At 39.0% G+C, this 17230-nt stretch overlaps 2 protein-coding genes across 3 annotated transcripts in view; both read right to left on the reverse strand.

The window, feature by feature from the left end:
- The window catches only part of LOC134817572 (ribosome biogenesis protein BRX1 homolog), a 59406-nt gene that overhangs the window by 11922 nt on the left and 30254 nt on the right, over nt 1-17230 (reverse strand). Inside the window, exons 2-7 of one of the 2 annotated variants that reach the window (XM_063826768.1) lie at nt 9272-9461; nt 8804-8965; nt 8485-8566; nt 6080-6213; nt 813-960; nt 482-600 (exon numbers count right to left, since the gene is read on the reverse strand). The exons of the other annotated variant lie outside the window; for it this stretch is intronic. Coding sequence (XP_063682838.1) covers nt 482-600; nt 813-960; nt 6080-6213; nt 8485-8566; nt 8804-8965; nt 9272-9451 — 825 coding nt within the window. The 5' untranslated portion in view covers nt 9452-9461. The remainder of the gene's footprint in view (nt 1-481; nt 601-812; nt 961-6079; nt 6214-8484; nt 8567-8803; nt 8966-9271; nt 9462-17230) is intronic. 2 annotated transcript variants of the gene reach the window in all.
- On the reverse strand, nt 6509-8016 carry LOC134817571 (carbohydrate sulfotransferase 1-like). Its single transcript, XM_063826767.1, has one exon. It carries the CDS (start codon nt 7810-7812, stop codon nt 6706-6708), a length of 1107 nt encoding a protein of 368 aa, XP_063682837.1. The 5' UTR covers nt 7813-8016; the 3' UTR covers nt 6509-6705.

Consider the following 17230-nt stretch of genomic DNA (forward strand, 5'->3'; position numbering starts at 1 on the left):
TATCAATTAAATTGGCGCCACAGCACATGAATAAAAATGTGCATTTTAACACTGTTTCTATTGCGGTGTCTGACAGTTAGCCACTATCCAACAATTTAGGGCGATCTTCCTGTATCGATTTCACGCGACATAATTAAGTTACGAATCTGGGAATTCCGAGCCCTATTGTTATATTAGTGTTTCTATGTGATAGTATATGTGAAATGTTTTGACGATTAAGTCGGGGACACTTCATGATCCCTTTAATATATAGTTATTATTTAGCTATTAGAGACAAATTATTTCAAAGTTAGTATTCTTTATTGACTGAGATAAAAACATTGATTTTTATTTTTAATTCATATATTATCATCAGATACTTAACTTAACTCTAACATCTACTCTGCTAAAGGAATTTTGCTTTAAATTTACTTCGTACAACAAAATACCATTTATTTAAAAACGCACGCCCTCTAAAGCACAGTAACAAGTTGTTGCTTACCGATTCGTTTGGCTTAATTTCGAGATATGTACCCGATATCATGCCACAAAGCATAGAAAACTTGCCGCCTTCTCTGGGGTCTACATCTGCAGCTCCATTGAAGTACGCCTTCATTTTATCTGCAAAATGACAAAGTCATTTATTAGTAATTATTCACATTAACGTATGATGAAAATTTTGTTAACTGGTCAAAAATTTAATTAAACATTGTGTTGATTTTTCTGATCGTAACCTACAAGCAAAAAAGTAGAGTTAAGCAACATCTCACGTTATGGTTTAAATATTGAACGAAAACTGAAATGAATAATGCACCTTATCTGGGTTAACCTACCTGGGTTAACGAAGCAATGAAATAAATCATCCACACGACACAAGAAACCATCATTAAGATTGATATCAGTTCTCTTGTTTTCAACAGATTCTGTTGGTTTTGAGGAGATCACTGTTTCTGACATCTTCTGCTTGATGCTGCTCATCGGCTGAAACATGATGAATGTAATGTCTTAATTGCTTTGCGATTTGTAATAACCGGATAGGAACACTCAACACTAAATTTATGAGTTGCATTATTGATTGTTGTGATGTTTAGTGTTTACTCTGTACGACGAGCAATCTGTAAAACTTTTTTGAATTATAATTATCATTAACTAAGCTTAAGTATATTGGACATTAGATCGAATTTCTAGGTAAAGGTCGACTGTCAGGTTCAGCACATTTACTAATTCGTTAAATGCCATAAATATTGAATTTTGACAGTGAACTTAAATTATATGAAACTATTTGCAAAACGAAAGGAAATATTTCGAAATTTCAGGATTTATAAAAGAAACTTTTGCTTAGTAAATGTTGGGGGAAAAGGTTGCCAGCCGTGGCCTTTCTCCGAAACTTCAACGGTCATCTTGAAAGAATAATAGTGCAAAATATCGTGCTCATAAATTTACACGGTGTATGTCATTTTCTGTACTGTGGGATGTGTCATAGCCGGCTAGTAACGTTATTTATGAGTCACATTGTTGATTGTTGTTATGTAACATAACTTATGTTAAGTGTTCAAAATTTCTGATGTTTCCGTAGGACAAGCAATCGGGAATTTTAATTATAACTTAGCTTAAGTATAAAAGTATAATGTACATTAGATCGAATTTCTAGGTAAAGGTCGACTGTCAGGTTCAGCACATTTACTAATTCGTTAAATGACATAAATATTGAATATTGACAGTGAACTTAATTTATATGAAACTATTTGCAAAACGAAAGGAAATATTTCGAAGTGACAGGATTTATATAAGAAACTTTTGCTTGGTAATTGTGGAGGGGAAAGGCTAATTATCGTTGCCTTTCTCTGGTCCCTCCGCGGATATTATAGTATGTGTTGAAAGTATTAAATTGAAAAGGTTATCAAGAGAGAGCTCTCTCTAAATATTTTGTTGTTATCCTACGACCTACATCAGTGTCTGCCTTTTAACACATCTCAGGTGCAACCTTTAAGTTAACCATGAACGTAATAACGTTGCTCAATATAAATTTCAAATGACCGCTTTAATAAATACTTATTCAAATTACTGATTATTTTTTAGACAATCAGATTAGTTTCGTGCTAGCTGGCAGTGGATATACGGATAGTTGAAAGTTAAAAAACGCAAGGAAATGTTCTGACAATACAACAAGTATAAAAGCAACTTTTGCTCAGTGAGAGGCGGGGAAGGCTGTTGTTGTTGTTGTTGTTGCAAGATCTACCAAGTAGATTTAAAAGGTCATTAGGAGAGAACTCTCTCTAACACTTTTTCCAAACAAGCGGCTAAATTGTGACTGATTCTTAACCATATTGTGTTTACCATGTTTGGGTGCCCATCATATTTTACAGCTGATACAGCAACATTTTCGAACGGTTCTATAATTGGGGGGGGGGGGGGGTGTAACCCAAAAAAACCCAAAAAAACCCAATCCCAGTATTACCTTTTTCAGGGTAGGAGTTGGGTTTTTTTGGATTTTTTACAAATTTTTTATTTGAAGGAAATAAAATCATGTAGGCACCTAGCAAAACAATTATCAGTACAACATCACTGTTGTGGTTCATCACTACAACATCACAATAGATATAATCGCTTAAATATCACCCAAAAGCAGTATTTTATTCACTGGTGTGCTCAGAAGAAGTTGGCCATCCAGATATGATATCAGCCATATGTAATGCTCACTTCGATGGCCATGGCAAATTGAGTTAGTAGGGACGCAACTCACTAATGACCCCAACCCTGACCGCAACCGGTACGAGAGGAATAAAGCCTTTCTTCTCACCTTCACGATCTCTGTTTCCGTTTTCTTGATCATCCGCTTAACGAGAAACCATGCTCTATCTCCAACTGAAAGAATCTTGCAGTTACCATCAGCTGCATGATCACATGTGATATTAAGTGATATCTTCGCTTGTTTATGGCCCTGGAGTCGCTAAAATCTTGACTGGGATGGCATTCGATCTCGCCCTCCATTGAGGCAAACCTCAACAGCCGTATCATGATGCAGAGCATCACCATACAGAGTTACTATTTTCGATAATTCCTCTGATGAGTCAATATCCTCCACTTCCTCTTCGTCATCATCTGTTTCCGCTTCGTCACTATCTGCTCCGTCAGAAGATGGTTGGAAAGCCTCTCCTTCAAAGTTACAGTGTTCTTGAATGAGTTCTCTACCCCTTGAGACTCCCTTCTTCATAGCTTGGAAAAATCTTGGGATTGAAGTATCTTTACCTCAAAATAGTTTCTCTGCTTTCGGATGCGGTATAACAAGCTTGTTGCGAGAGTGGGCAACTGTTACAGGGATCAAACTTTTGCCGAGTGCATCAAGCTCGAGGGAACGGTTTGATTTGCCCATGCCAACCAACATATCCTTAGAACACAGATTAGTTCTAATGCCTGCATGGAGGCATATGCGCAGGAAAGCATAAAGTTTGCTCACAGGCATCGGATGTAAACAGCCAGGGCATAAAGTGTTGATAACTGTTGTCAGCTGTTACACTGAGAATGTACAGCATGAGCATCAGACCCTCGACTGTAATAATCGCATCATCAAAATTTTTACAGACGTAGGCAGGTGGTCTTTCAATGGTTGTGTGAAGCTTAGGTGGCCCAAGGCGTCACCGCTGGATAGAAGCTGGGTGGAAGCCCTGGTCTGATGTGAGGCTCCCGAACTTTGAAAAGGGGTATCCTGCTGGCGCCCTCTTCCAGACACTCACCGGACAGCATGATGAAAGCCACTACCTCCGCGTGGTGAAGACTGGATACTGGACAGGGGGTCCAGGCTAAAGGCAGGACGGTCGACGGGAGACATTGAGCCCTGGAAGTTCAATAATTTGATCTATTGACTCCTTAACTCTTGGTCTACAAGAGGCTTTGAGACTCGTAAATCTTTACAGTGGATTGCACAGTAGCTAAAGAGGTGTTGGCTGTTACCCTGTTCAACCTAGTCTACTATGACCCAGCTAGACTGGACCACACTCTGGTAGTCAGGATACGGCTCCCTATGCCCGGGGTACCGGGTAACGAGGTAGTCAGGGGAAGGGTTAGTCTCCGCTAAAGTGTAGCTCTGTTCTCACTCTAATCTCCTTATGCTTTGGGATAAAATCGGAAAGTCCCACACTGGAGCAGGTGACGATTGGGTAAGGATTACAACTGATGCTGTTGGGTAGAAAAAGGAAGTGTCACATTTGTCTTGTATAGCATATGTTCGTGCAATTACATGCTCAAGATACCCAAGATATTATGGTGAGAGTTAAATATGGCTATTGTTCAAGCGGATGCCCTTAACCTTTTAGTGGCGCAAGAGTTAAGAACACAATCCACTGCCAATGAGCAGGGGACTGCACAGGATTGTGAGCCAACTGAAAAGTCAAGATGAAGTTTATCAACAGCTGAAGGGTAAAAGCCCCTTATTTTTCTAGTGGAAGTGGTTGCCGGGGTAATTACGCTGCTATTACAGAAGCTGATGACTCGGTCTCCACAACACGACAACCTATTTCTACAGAAAGTCAAACAAGAAAACATCAAAAAAATATGAACATCAATTGCATTGTATCATGTAAAAGGGCTGCTCAGGTTGGCACGTTTAACATAAGAACAGCTAGAGAACGCATCGAACTTGAAGAACTATTTTCTCGAAGCAAGCTGCACATCCTTGCCCTGCAAGAATCGAACATCGGGTAGTGCACTAGTGCATGCTGATTGCTGAGAATACCAGAATAGAAAAGATGAACAAAGGGATTCATCCAGTGATCTCATCTGCGTGGAGAAACGCAGCTGGCGCTTCTAATGGGTGAGTAGGAATCATCTTGACGAGGACAGCATATGAGGCTATAAGTCTTATAAAGTTATAAAATCTTACAGCGCAAGGATCCTCACCATGTCTCTTAATGGAAAGCCCAGGCTCACTATCATCACATACTACAGTCCTACAGAAGCCTCATCTGATGAGGAGGCTAGGCAGGAAATCTCTTTTGTCTAAAACCAAGGATCTTACAGTTAATTTAGTAGGAGAGGAGCCACACACAATAATTTCTAAGGACGGACATGCCTTAGAAGAAGTTGAGGATTTTAGTACAACGGAGCACGATTTTAGGTTACGCAAGGCCAAGGCATGGGCTGCCTACCACAAAATGTAGGCTATATGGAGGTCCAATTTGTGCCGAGATTTAAAGATCCGTCTGTTCAAGCTACGGTTGAATCAATCTTCCTGTATGGAACGAAAACGTGGACAATAACAGAATCTTTGAAGAAAAGAATAGACGGATGTTACAGTAGAATGCTTCGGATGGCCCTAAACGTGGACTGGAGGGGACATCGCACCAACAAGGAGGTCTTTGGATCACTCCCAAGAGTTATTTCGAAGATACAGGCCAGAAGAATGAGGTTGGCTGGGCACATCCAGCGACATGATGACCTGGCAGCACACCAACTTCTCCTTTGGGAACCTAGGGAGGGATAGACCACCGCTCACCTTCGTCGATAACCTAATAAGTGACACTGGACTCAAGAACACTGGGGAGATTCAGGAGCTTATGGCGGACAGAAAGCTTTGGAGACACATCATCGAGAGTCGGACTCTGAAGCCGCCTTAAGTCAAGTAATTTAAGTCATGTGCTTTGACTTGCCTTGACCTTCGTCATAGCCTCCTTCCATGACAGGAGAACACATTTGCCGCATTTGGCACATTTCCACTTTGTGCATTCATATGGATTATATCTCGATGAACGAGACATCCTGTTTGCTATCGTGATAACATACTATCAATATAAACACACTTATATACTATGTAAACTATCTATTAAGTTAAGACATGAGAACAACACGTAGGTAAGACTCAGTGGGAAATAATTCACATTCAATACAATTAATGAAATGGCTAGAATTTTGTTTAAATTTTGTTTAAAAAACCCAAAAAAACCCAAAAAAACCCAAAAAAACCCAATCCCAGTATTACCTTTTCTTGGGTAGGAGTTGGGTTTTTTTGGGTTACACCCCCCCCCCCCCCCCCCCCCCCCCCCCCCCCATTATTATATGATCATTTATTGCTGTACTCTGTAAACATTTTTAGAAGCATACTTACAGGAGCAGCTTTAGATTTGCTGGGCTGACTGTTGATACCCTCTCCCTTCTTAGTAGGCAGAACCACCTGTTTACCGTGCGTCACTTGCAGGTACTTGATGTAGTCTCCGATTATAGCCCTGCACTTGGGGGCAACTGAAAGCAAAGTAATATTGAGAATTAACATAGTTAGTGGATGGTCGGCACGATGCAATTTAGTGTTATACTTTTGGTCAAGCTCTGTTTTCTATACTTTGGCTAGAACGTGAGAAAGGAAGTACCAATTCCGTAATTAAGTGAATCTCTGATTAATTTTTTCGTAGTTGGGAGTTACGGGATCTGTGGCATTGTGGAATTGATAGTTATCCTTCGGAAGTTGAAATTTTTAATTACTGCTTTCAATCATGTCACTTTTTTGATACAAAACAACAAATAACAGTCATTTGGGCGTATAAAATTAGATATATGATAAATAAGTAAACAATGAACATGATTCCATCAATGACCAAATAATAAACAAGATCATCGTATTTGAATACCTATTGATACCATGTGCATGGCCATGCAATATGCATCTGTACCAATGCAACAATATAGAATTGACAATAACATAATGAAAAAGTTTTTTTCCTGCCTGCTTACGTACGGTTAGTTCGAAAAGCTGACGGCGCAACTGTAATCCAAGTTCATATAATCAATCAACTGGCCACACTTCTCCTCAATAGCGCATATATACTCCTGACCAAGCTCCTCTTTCCACCGAACAGCCGTAAGTTTAGAGTTCCTGCTCAGACCCATCTTATCCTGCACCGCGGAGGTGCTTGCAGCGCTGGTGTGCTCCTTGAACCAGTCCAACACTCGCTGAGGTGGTTTATGTCCGATCAGATCGTATGCTCGCTTGATGTTGCTGTCAGGATCTTCACAGAGATCTTCGTAGTTTATTCGCAGGTATTTTTCTTTTAGACTGTCACCGAAAACTGAGTCGTTGTAGTATCTTCCACACAAGGATTCCGCCATATGTCCCACGATTTTTGGAGTTATAGCACTTTTCAGGACAGCATGACCATTGTAGAAAACTTTATCATACGCAAGCCTCGAGTTTATGGTACCCCGAGGATCTCTAAAGCTGTGGATAACGAACACATTTGCATTGTTCAGTATACCGTACTCGTGTACTTCCTCAACACTCCGTAATCGTATAAACTTGGCAGCTAGTATGGGATACTTCCTACACTCAGCTGAATGATTCTTCTTCCGGAGACACGCAGATATTTTGTTCTTGAAGACGGGAGAGTCTTGCTCACACCCCGACTGCCGGTTTCTCCGTTGAATCCCCCATTTTGGAGGGTCACATTCTAACAACTCTTCTAGAAAATCCTTAGTATCTGTAGTTATGCAGTCCTTCAGTGGTTCAAAGACGTAATATACGTCGTTGTTTTGGTTGAACATTTCACCTAACAGTGATGAACCTGACCTATAATCACTCACTATAAGCACCACTGTTTTCTTTTCATCCGTATCAATTTTAGGCCGTTTTAACCGCAGCAGGTTTTCTTGGATTAGGACTTGTAATTTTTCGTCTGAGTCTGTCGTCTCATCCAGCAACTGCTCCTCTTCCGGGCCATCAAACCCGGTTGGTATTATTGTCTCAACCTTAACTGTTTTTCTGATTTGAAGCAGTAGATAACAGTTTGCGAGGATGAGACCCGCTGCAACAATAACCTTTACCGAACGGGCCATCGAGTCGATTATCATAGAAATTTCAGAAACAACAATCGATCTTTGTTGTAAAAGTAAAAGTTGAAATGAGGATATTCTTTACTTCCAAACACAGAACTCAGACACTCACAAGAAGGTTGAACTAATGGCCAAAGATCCCTGCAAGAACGTGGCAAAGACAGTCAGCAAACGATAGAGCTAACAGCACCCCAACAAGTAACAAGGCGTTTTGTACACGTTTATAACAGTGGCATGGTGAGTGGTGACTGGTGCTATACAGTGGCAAAAGTGCTCATTATTAACGGAAACAGACTATGTGCGAAAAGCAAACAAAGGGGTCGTGTAAAGCTTTGTAAGGAGAGCTGGGCAAACAAAGGGGTTTAAACTTGTTAGCACTTCAATAGTGGGGCGTTAAAAAGAATTTCCGGACAATAAAGGGGGCATTTACTATAACGTATGAAAAGATATAAAGAATCAAACTTGCTTCATTTATTTATGTCTATCAACAGATCAAAAACCTTTAAACAGTCGTGCTTTTATTTAACTAACCAAAAAGTTCCGAACGAAATTCAGAAAAATCCATTTGATGAACGGGTGGGAGAATTGTTATTTTGGGTACTTCTTTTCGTAACAGAATTATACTTATACTTTAATTAAGACTTAAAAATACTAGTATATCGAGAAAAATCAATGTTAAATTCAACTCACGCTGGGATTTGACAATTTGATGCAGTTTTGTATGTTCGTTCCCATTTTTAGTTTGTCTCGTAGTGATGTCGACATCATCTTCCTGAAACAAGATCTCAATCATGCTCTCCATCATGACTAATCATTTCCATTCTCAATATTTAGTTTCATACGGAAAGAACTCCAATAAAACTATGCAAGCTTTTTAAGTGGACAATGCTTGGCATGCAAGCATCTTCTTATTCATGCGACGTACATACTTGAAAAAAAAAAGGATAAGCCCAGCAAACATTCAGAAAGCAAATAATACCTGATCTCAACAGAAAAATAATATACTCACGGAGTTTTCCTCGCTGATGTTTTCGATTTCAATTTTGCCAGTAATGTTATCATTACTGGTGGCTGTCTTACCACACCACTTCAACTCAATGTTCCACTCGAAAAAGTAGATAACTTTGCCCTTCCTGTTGTTGACAGAAGCCTCACCATCGCATTTTGTTACCTGACGATTAATACATTGTGAATTGATCCATTTAAATCACCAGGTTCAGAAGCCTTGTCCATGGAACAAGAAATCAGCGTTATTAGGCATTGAAAACATTTTATAGCGACTAAACATTTATAATAACAAAAATTGAGATAAGATGTGATGCACCAATTAAACAAGACTGATTTTGGCTCCCACCAAATATTCATTATTAAGTTTTCGTTATTCTCAGACGATGCAAATCATGCAAAATTGTAAATAATGACTCAGCAATATGAAATGCAGATGTTTATCAAATTATGTCATCACATTTGAACCTACCTCACTGATTCGCACACTGCCTTCAGTCCCCGATTCACCAAGCTCTAAAAACTTTTCTTTGAAAAACTTCTTACTCGGCACGCTGGCGTCAACTTCGGACCAATGCCAGTTGTTGACATTCTTGGCATCTTCTCTTTCTTCCACGATCCATCGGGCATCTCCTTTTCCCCAAAGGGCCATTTCTTACTACCTACAGAATACAGATTGATTTGTTAGTTAATATAATTGAAACGAACAACAGGAGAAACAATTCCAAACAGTAGCATTGTCATGGTACCGTAATCTTGTGTACGAGGGTCACCGTGTGCATGACGTCATAAAGCCGCGCAGCAAAAATTTTCCCGAATTTTCTACGGATGCCGACAAAATAACATTTTTACAAAGAAAGCGCAATATTTTTCGCGCGTTCCGTAAGAATTCATTTGATCTCCATGTGCAATGTCTACGGCGTCCCCCAGTAGGCACTAGAAAATGGTAAGTATAAAACAGAGAATTCACAATTTAGATTATAGAAAGATGTATGTAAAGCACTCAAATTCAGTAGCACTACAAATAGCAAAGTTTTGAAATTATACTAACTTATACTAATATTGGATTGACATAAAGCAGAGAACATCACTATATCATATCCTCAACATAAATACTAATGTGCGACACAAAAAAGTACAAATGTATGTGGCAAAACTCCACCCGTTTCAGAAGTCCTTATATAACTTTACATAATAAATTACAGTTCCAACGCGTGGTAACCATCTTATGCCTTGATTGGCTTTCCTGCTTCCCATTTAGTCTTTTTCATCAAGCCTTCCTCCAACTTGAGAGCAGCCGCTTGAGCCTCTGGTTTTAGACCACGTCTCACGGCTTGGGCTGCTATTTTAGAGAACTGTAGGTAGTTCAGACCGGCTATTCTCCAGTAAAGCATGGTTCCTTGCTATAATATAAATACTGGTTAGTGGTTGTAGGAATATTATCCATTATGTCCATATAATTTAATGGATCATTTACGGTGTGAAGGATTAAGCAAGTTCTAGTAAATACCACAACAGGATGAACAGGGATACATGATAATAATAAGACATGACGGTAATGTATAATATGTACCAATTTACGATAGAAATGATATACCAGTGTGCAGTTATAATTAGTAATTTCAAGGCAACTTTCTAAATTGGAGATATGTAATGTAGATTCTGGTGGTAGGTGAGGCATATTTTTTCACGCAATTCTTGTTTCACGTGTGACAGTGATTCTGGGGTTTGATCGGTGAATAGTTTAAGCTGATGATAATTTTTGTCAAAAAATATGCCTCACCTCTCCATCAGGATCCAGATCCTAGACCTCACCAAACTTTTAAAGTAAAATAACGTTCAAACTTCTCAGAATTTCTGAAAGTCACTGAAAAAGATTAAAAAAACCGTCGAACAGAGGGATCATTCACATGTAACAACTAACAAAGGCCATATTCTGACTTCGGGGTGGTGCTGCCACCAACACAAAAACAGTAAAACCCTGGTTGTCCGCCGGAGTTTGGGGGAAGGAAACACCAGTGGTAAGTCAGGGTTTTGTTTATTTACATTATTCATGTAAAACCCTATTTGGGGGAGAAAGGAGATGGCCGCAGTATATCGGGATTTGCGGTAAATAGGGGCATGGTAAATCTGGAGTTTTACTGTAGTTCGATTTTTGTTGTAAATTGTAGCACGGACTTTCCTGACGAATATTTTGCCAGTAATTCACAAATACGGTAATACATATTCCCAAAGATATGGTGACTTTGGCTGGACATGTCCTAACTTTAAGAAAGCTCTCCTTGCAAAAACTGCTGTTAAAACTGCGGACTCAACTTGCAATACAAGCATGGATAGCACCAAGAGTGTGGCTAGCACCAAGAGTGTGGCTAGCACTGAAAGTGGGGCTAGGACCACCACTGATACAACTTCCAGCAATGGCGATGAGAAGACATTGATTGAAACTTTGAGCAATTTTAAAGTAAGTTTACTGTCAAGTGTAGAAGAACTTATTTCCATCAAACTTAAATCACACATAGATTCTTTGCTTGCAGAAGTACCAAATCTTACACGAAGATCCAGCACCCCTAGTAGTGCATCATCTATCCCTAGTAGTGCATCAGCTATCCCTAGTAGTGCATCATCTATCCCTAGTAGTGCATCAGCCCTAGCCCTGCAAACATCTAGTTCTTTAAGTGCTTGTCCAATGAAGCCTACCAGGTCACTTTCATCTTCAAAGAGCTACAGTGCTGCGTTGTCTCCTGAATCTGCTATAGATAGCCCCACTGGTACTGCTACTGAGAACTAAATAGAACTAACCAAGAAGGAAACTACTGTGCAAAAACTTCCCTCTGACAATATCCATAATAATGCTCCTGATAATCATGTTATCGTCCTCAATATAGAAGCTAGTAATATTAATCTTGAGGAAGCAGGGAAGCTAGCTAGCAAACCCCTTGGTACAATACCCATGATCTTCTTGACCCCTAAACCAAAGACAGGCAAAATTGTTATCTCCTTCCCTTCAGAAAAAGATAGAAAGGATGGGAAAATAGCCCTTGCAAACTCATCAGCTGTAACTTCGTCCAAAATCACTGTTAATGATGCACAGAAAATGTTCCCGAAAGTCACAGTTACGAATATTCCAAACAACTTAATCTTAACAACTTAATCTTTCAAGGAGGATCTGTTGCTATCTGACATAAATGACCCCAACAAGTTTATTGACTGCAACTCTGCCACAGAACTCTATAACAAAGAACTTCGCAGAATTCTTGATAAACATGCTCCCCTTATCTGTTTTAGCATTAATCCTGATCAAAGCAAGTGGGTGGACACAAAATGTCAAACTGCCAGAAGGAAACGAAGAAAAGCTGAACGTGACAACAGGAGACTACAAACTGCAGATTCAAAATTGGACTATAAAAAAGCTGTTAAGCATGCTGAAGCAGTTATAAACACCACTAGATAGCTATACTATGAAAATCGTCTGCAAAACTGTGAGGACAATAAAAAAGATACCTACAAAATAGTCAATCAGCTGATGGATCGGGACAAAAACTTGAAGCCTAATAACAAACCGGCTGAAACTCTATGTGAGGAGATGAAAGAGTTTTTCAATGATAAAGTGGAAAAGATTTACTCTGCCATTAACAACGATACTGCAGCTGACATTCTACCTGACCACTAAGAACCATTTCAAGGTGAAGCCTGAAGCCAATTTGAAACCATAAGCGACAATGATCTCAAAAATATTCTTTCTGACCTTAACAAAAAAGAATGTGAAGAGGACCCCATCCCTCTAAAACTTCTATTAATGCAGTGTTTTAATGAAGTTAAACCAATTGTGTCATTTATTATCAATGACTCACTTGCCACTGGAAAATTTCCGTCAGTCCTAAAGAGACCAGCCATCAAAGATGATAAAGGAGATGTCAATAGCTTCAACAACTATAGACCGATTAGTAACTTACCTTTCCTCTCGAAACTCATTGAAGAGAGTGTCCAGAAACAGATGACCAAACATCTTGACTATCACAATCTTCATGCTGAGCATCAAAGTGGTTATAGGTCAAATCATAGCTGCGAAACTGCAACCCTTACCATCTACAATGATCTTCTTTGTATCAGTGACATGAAAAGCAAGGTTATCGTCCTCCTTTTGGACCTCAGTGCTGCTTTTGATACTGTAAATCATCACTTGCTCCTAAAAAAACTAAAAAAGGACTTTGGTTTTGAAGGTAATGTTCTCGAATGGTTTACGGGTATATGACCCCCAGAATATAGGTGGCCCCCAAAATATAGGTCATGTTAGTGGATACAGTTCTAACCAAGATAAGCGATACTAATGGGATCTGTTACTGCTAGGTTGGAGTAAAACATGTAACTAATGTTTCTGGATAAAAATTTTGGACCTACATGAGGTATTTTGGTATATTTGGTCATGACAGCGAAAGATTTAAACGATGTTGTCATTTTCTAGAGGGGTAAATATGGCGAAAAATATGGCGAAAAATTGTCATGACAAAAATCTGTCCAACACATGCCATTAAGACTACTGGTATGAGTATTATTTTAAGCTATCTTTTCATCGAGACATCTGCAAACTGACAATTTGGAAAAAAGTTATGGCCATCACAATTTTACGGGCCCCCAGAATATAGGTCTATACGACCCCCAGAATATAGGTTGGTCAAAAACCCTGAACATGCCCAAAACCATGCTGTGGGATGCTCTACGTGTAGCTACTAGTCTCTTGAACCCACATATCAAGTTTTATCAAAATTGGCCGAGTTATGGGATAAAAACAAAAACCATATGCCCATATTTGGGCATACGCACCTAATTTGATCGATTTTGGTCCATAATATAAATTGGTCAAATATCAATATTTTTGAATGAAACCAACTTTATATGGAAGGTAAGCATATATTACACATTCTCTGTGATTATCAGCTCAATATCTACCTAACTGTGGATTCTGTGTTCAAATAATCGCAAAAAATGAACAAAATCGCCCATATCTCAAACTGACTTCGCTCAAAACAATAGAACTCAATAGGTTTTCAATATTTTCACATGAAATTTTCAGAATCAACGTAGAATTGTCTCATGACCTTAAGTTTTGGGACAGAATTTTGAGTTAGGCCTTTAAAAAAATTTGGCGGCCAAAAATGTCTGATTTACAGTCATTGAGGTGCACATTGTATTGATACAGATAAAAACAGCCCCCCTCAATCATATCTAGGGACACTCCTTCAATCTTATTTAAGTATTTAGTTAAGATCCCTACTAAATGAGTGCATGAAAGCTTTTTAACAAGTAAAATTAAAGATTTTACTCATTACGGGTATATGGCTGGCCCCCAGAATATAGGTTTTAAAAAAAATAGCGACCAAGATTCTGCATTTTCTCTGTCACCCTGAGCATTAAGGAATATGGGGTAGTGATGAGAAACAGTTAAAGAACATATGCTGAAGAGATGGCATCATCAAAATGTATGAAGGTGGAGTATTTGAGGACGATTTTTGCATACCTATATTCTGGGGGCCGTAGTTTTTGATTTTTTGCTATTAAGTATACTCTAAACCATTTCAATTTAGTATCTGGAGCCATTGGCATCATCAATACAGTCTCAGCAACATATTCTGACTGCATATAAATAATAATAATAATAATAAAATTTGGTAGCTTAAACACAAACTCTAAGCCCAGTGGATAAACCACAAAACTTATGCTCTATTGTGTGAAACAAAGATACTAGATCAAGATAACTATCAAGGAGTGTATGCATAGGACATAAAAAGTTTTGGAACGAAGATGACATGCTTGTGAAGCGAGCTAACAGTCTAATTGCTAATAAGTTCAAAAAGATCATGACATTAGGTTGCATCCTAAACAGTTTAAGCAAATAACATAAAGTTATTATATTGTCAATTAATCGCTCATGCCATAACTTTTCTTAAACAGGTGAGTTTTTAATAATGTTTTGAACAGATCAACATCGGAACAAGTCTTAATTTCAATTGGTAGTTGGTTCCAGATTTTCGGAGCAACAGTCTGAAACGCTCTTGGGTGTGATCTTGTAGATCCGACGGGTAGGTGTAAGGAGGAAGTTCTTCTGCTACTCGAACTAACAAATGTTACTAGATCACACAGATATGCAGGAGCAACACCATTGACTGCTTTGAAAATCAGTAAGCATAACTTAAACTCAATCCTCTCCTTCACCTTGAGCCAATGAAGGGATTTGAGCTTCTCCTCGACTGAGTCTCTCTTCTTTAATCCAAAAACCAGACGGCATGCTCGGTTCTGAATGTTCTGCAGCTGCATAATTGAGGCTTGACTACAACCATAGTAAAGTGCATTGCAGTAGTCAAGCGATGAGATTACAATTGCTTGAGTCAGTGTTCCCATCTGTTTGGTTGTGAGGAATTTTTTCATCTTAGCAAGGTCTCTTAGTTTCAGAAAACACGATGTTTTAAGTTGCTTGATTTGCTCACCAAAGTTTAGTTGAGAGTCGAGACGAAATCCGAGGTTCTTTGCAACAGGTGACAGCCTGACACACGTCTCAGAGTTAACAAACACGCCCCCTATAGACAGCTGCTGGAGAACAAGCGGTGTCCCAAAGACAAGAATCTCAGTTTTTCCTGCATTGAGCTGTAGATAATGTTTTTTCATCCAGTCATTAATTTCTTGGAAACATTTGGGAACATCGTTGATAAGGACGGTGGGCTCCTCGTTTGGCTTGAAACTTTTATACAGCTGATGATCGTCGGCGTAACCCTGGATGGAGAAGTTCAGATCATGTGCTGCTGAGTACAAAGAGCGAATGTAGATGTTGAACAGGACCGGACCCAGCACAGAGCCCTGTGGGACTCCAAACTTAATCACTATCTCATAAGATTCCTCATTTCCAACTTTAATCGTTTGACATCTACCTGTGAGGAAGCTGCTGAACCATTTCCAAGCTGTCCCTGTTATTCCCAACTCATTTCTGAGGATGTTCAGTAGTTTGCAGTGGTCAACTGTATCAAAAGCTGCGCTGAGATCTAGGAGAAGAACAACAGTTGCCTTGCTTTCTGTAGATGCAATGAGTAGATCGTTAACAACTCTCACAAGCAGAGTCTCGGTGCTGTGTTTTGATTTGTATCCAGACTGCTGTGGGATGTTCAGGTTGTTGTTTTCTAGATGTTCATTTAGACGCCTGAGCACTACTCTTTCTATCAACTTGCCCACAAAACTAAGGTTAGATATTGGTCTGTAATTCTTGAGATTATCACTATCTAATCCCTGGCCCTTTATCAGGGGTGTGATATGAGCTAGTTTAGCGCCATCAATACTGCCAGAAGATAATGAAGCATTTACTATGTCAACTAAGACGGGTAGTAGAACCTCAAGGTTTTCTTTAAAGATGTTTGCAGGTAGAGGGTCAATTGAAGAAGACTTGATCTCAGATGCCTTGATTATCTCCTCTAGTTCTTCTAGAGTAGTTGGAGAGAACTCAGCTAGTTTTTCTCCGCAGTAAGAGGGCGTTTGATCGTCAGACTCCACATGATCAAAGTTATTTCGTATTGCCTTTATTTTCTCCTGAAAATATACGTTAAAGTTTTCGACTGTGTCCTTGAGAGACTCCGACGAAGGCAACACATATAACTGTCTGTGACAATTTTAGAACAACTTAGGAACAGATGTTTGGACCTATATTCTGGGGGCCCTGTTAAAAAATGGTGTTTTTACAGGTGAAAAAAAAGTACACTTAAAAACCAAATAATTATTTTCAACTACCCAAGAAACATTTAAAGGGTTATTATGTACATATTTACAGCCCTAAACATGCTTAGAAGTAGTTTTAACACCTGTTTCTAAGTGCTCAAAAAACGACCTATATTCTGGGGGTCATATACCCGTACATCATACCTTAATAACAGATCCTTCATAGTAACTATTGATAAATCAAGATCAAAGAGATGCTTCCTTAGAATTGGAGTCCCGCAAGGTTCAATTCTAGGTCCAATTATGTTTATACTTTACACAAAGGAGCTCAATCAGATAGCAAAGAGACATGGATTTAACATCCACATGTACGCAGATGACACTCAACTGTACATTGAGTTTAACCCAATATTTCGAGATCTGTCAACAATCGAAGAGGAAAACAAATTTTTTTAGGAAAACAAATTTAAATTTTGGTATTTATTAATAACAATCAAAAAATATCATATCATAAAAATAAAGCCGCGCGTTGGTTGACTGCCTCAGTAAGGTGAATAATTTAAGCTTGAAGGTGCCCTGCGCATTTACAGAACCTTATGCGGCGATCACATATTCATGAGGACCTGTGAGCGCCAAATTTAATTTAAAGTTTCTAGAAATCATACATCACTACGAGTTACTCATGCTTTTGGATTATAAGAGTGCGGATTGTCAGGTATTTCATTCATTCATACTT

This window comes from Bolinopsis microptera, chromosome 6 (genome assembly GCF_026151205.1).
Source record: "Bolinopsis microptera isolate Bmic1 chromosome 6, MBARI_Bmic_1.0, whole genome shotgun sequence".
In the NCBI taxonomy this organism is placed as follows: domain Eukaryota; kingdom Metazoa; phylum Ctenophora; class Tentaculata; order Lobata; family Bolinopsidae; genus Bolinopsis; species Bolinopsis microptera.

What these genes read in the sequence shown, in the direction of transcription:
- LOC134817571 (XM_063826767.1), bottom strand. Translation starts at nt 7,812, where the DNA reads ATGATAATCGACTCGATGGCCCGTTCGGTAAAGGTTATTGTTGCAGCG.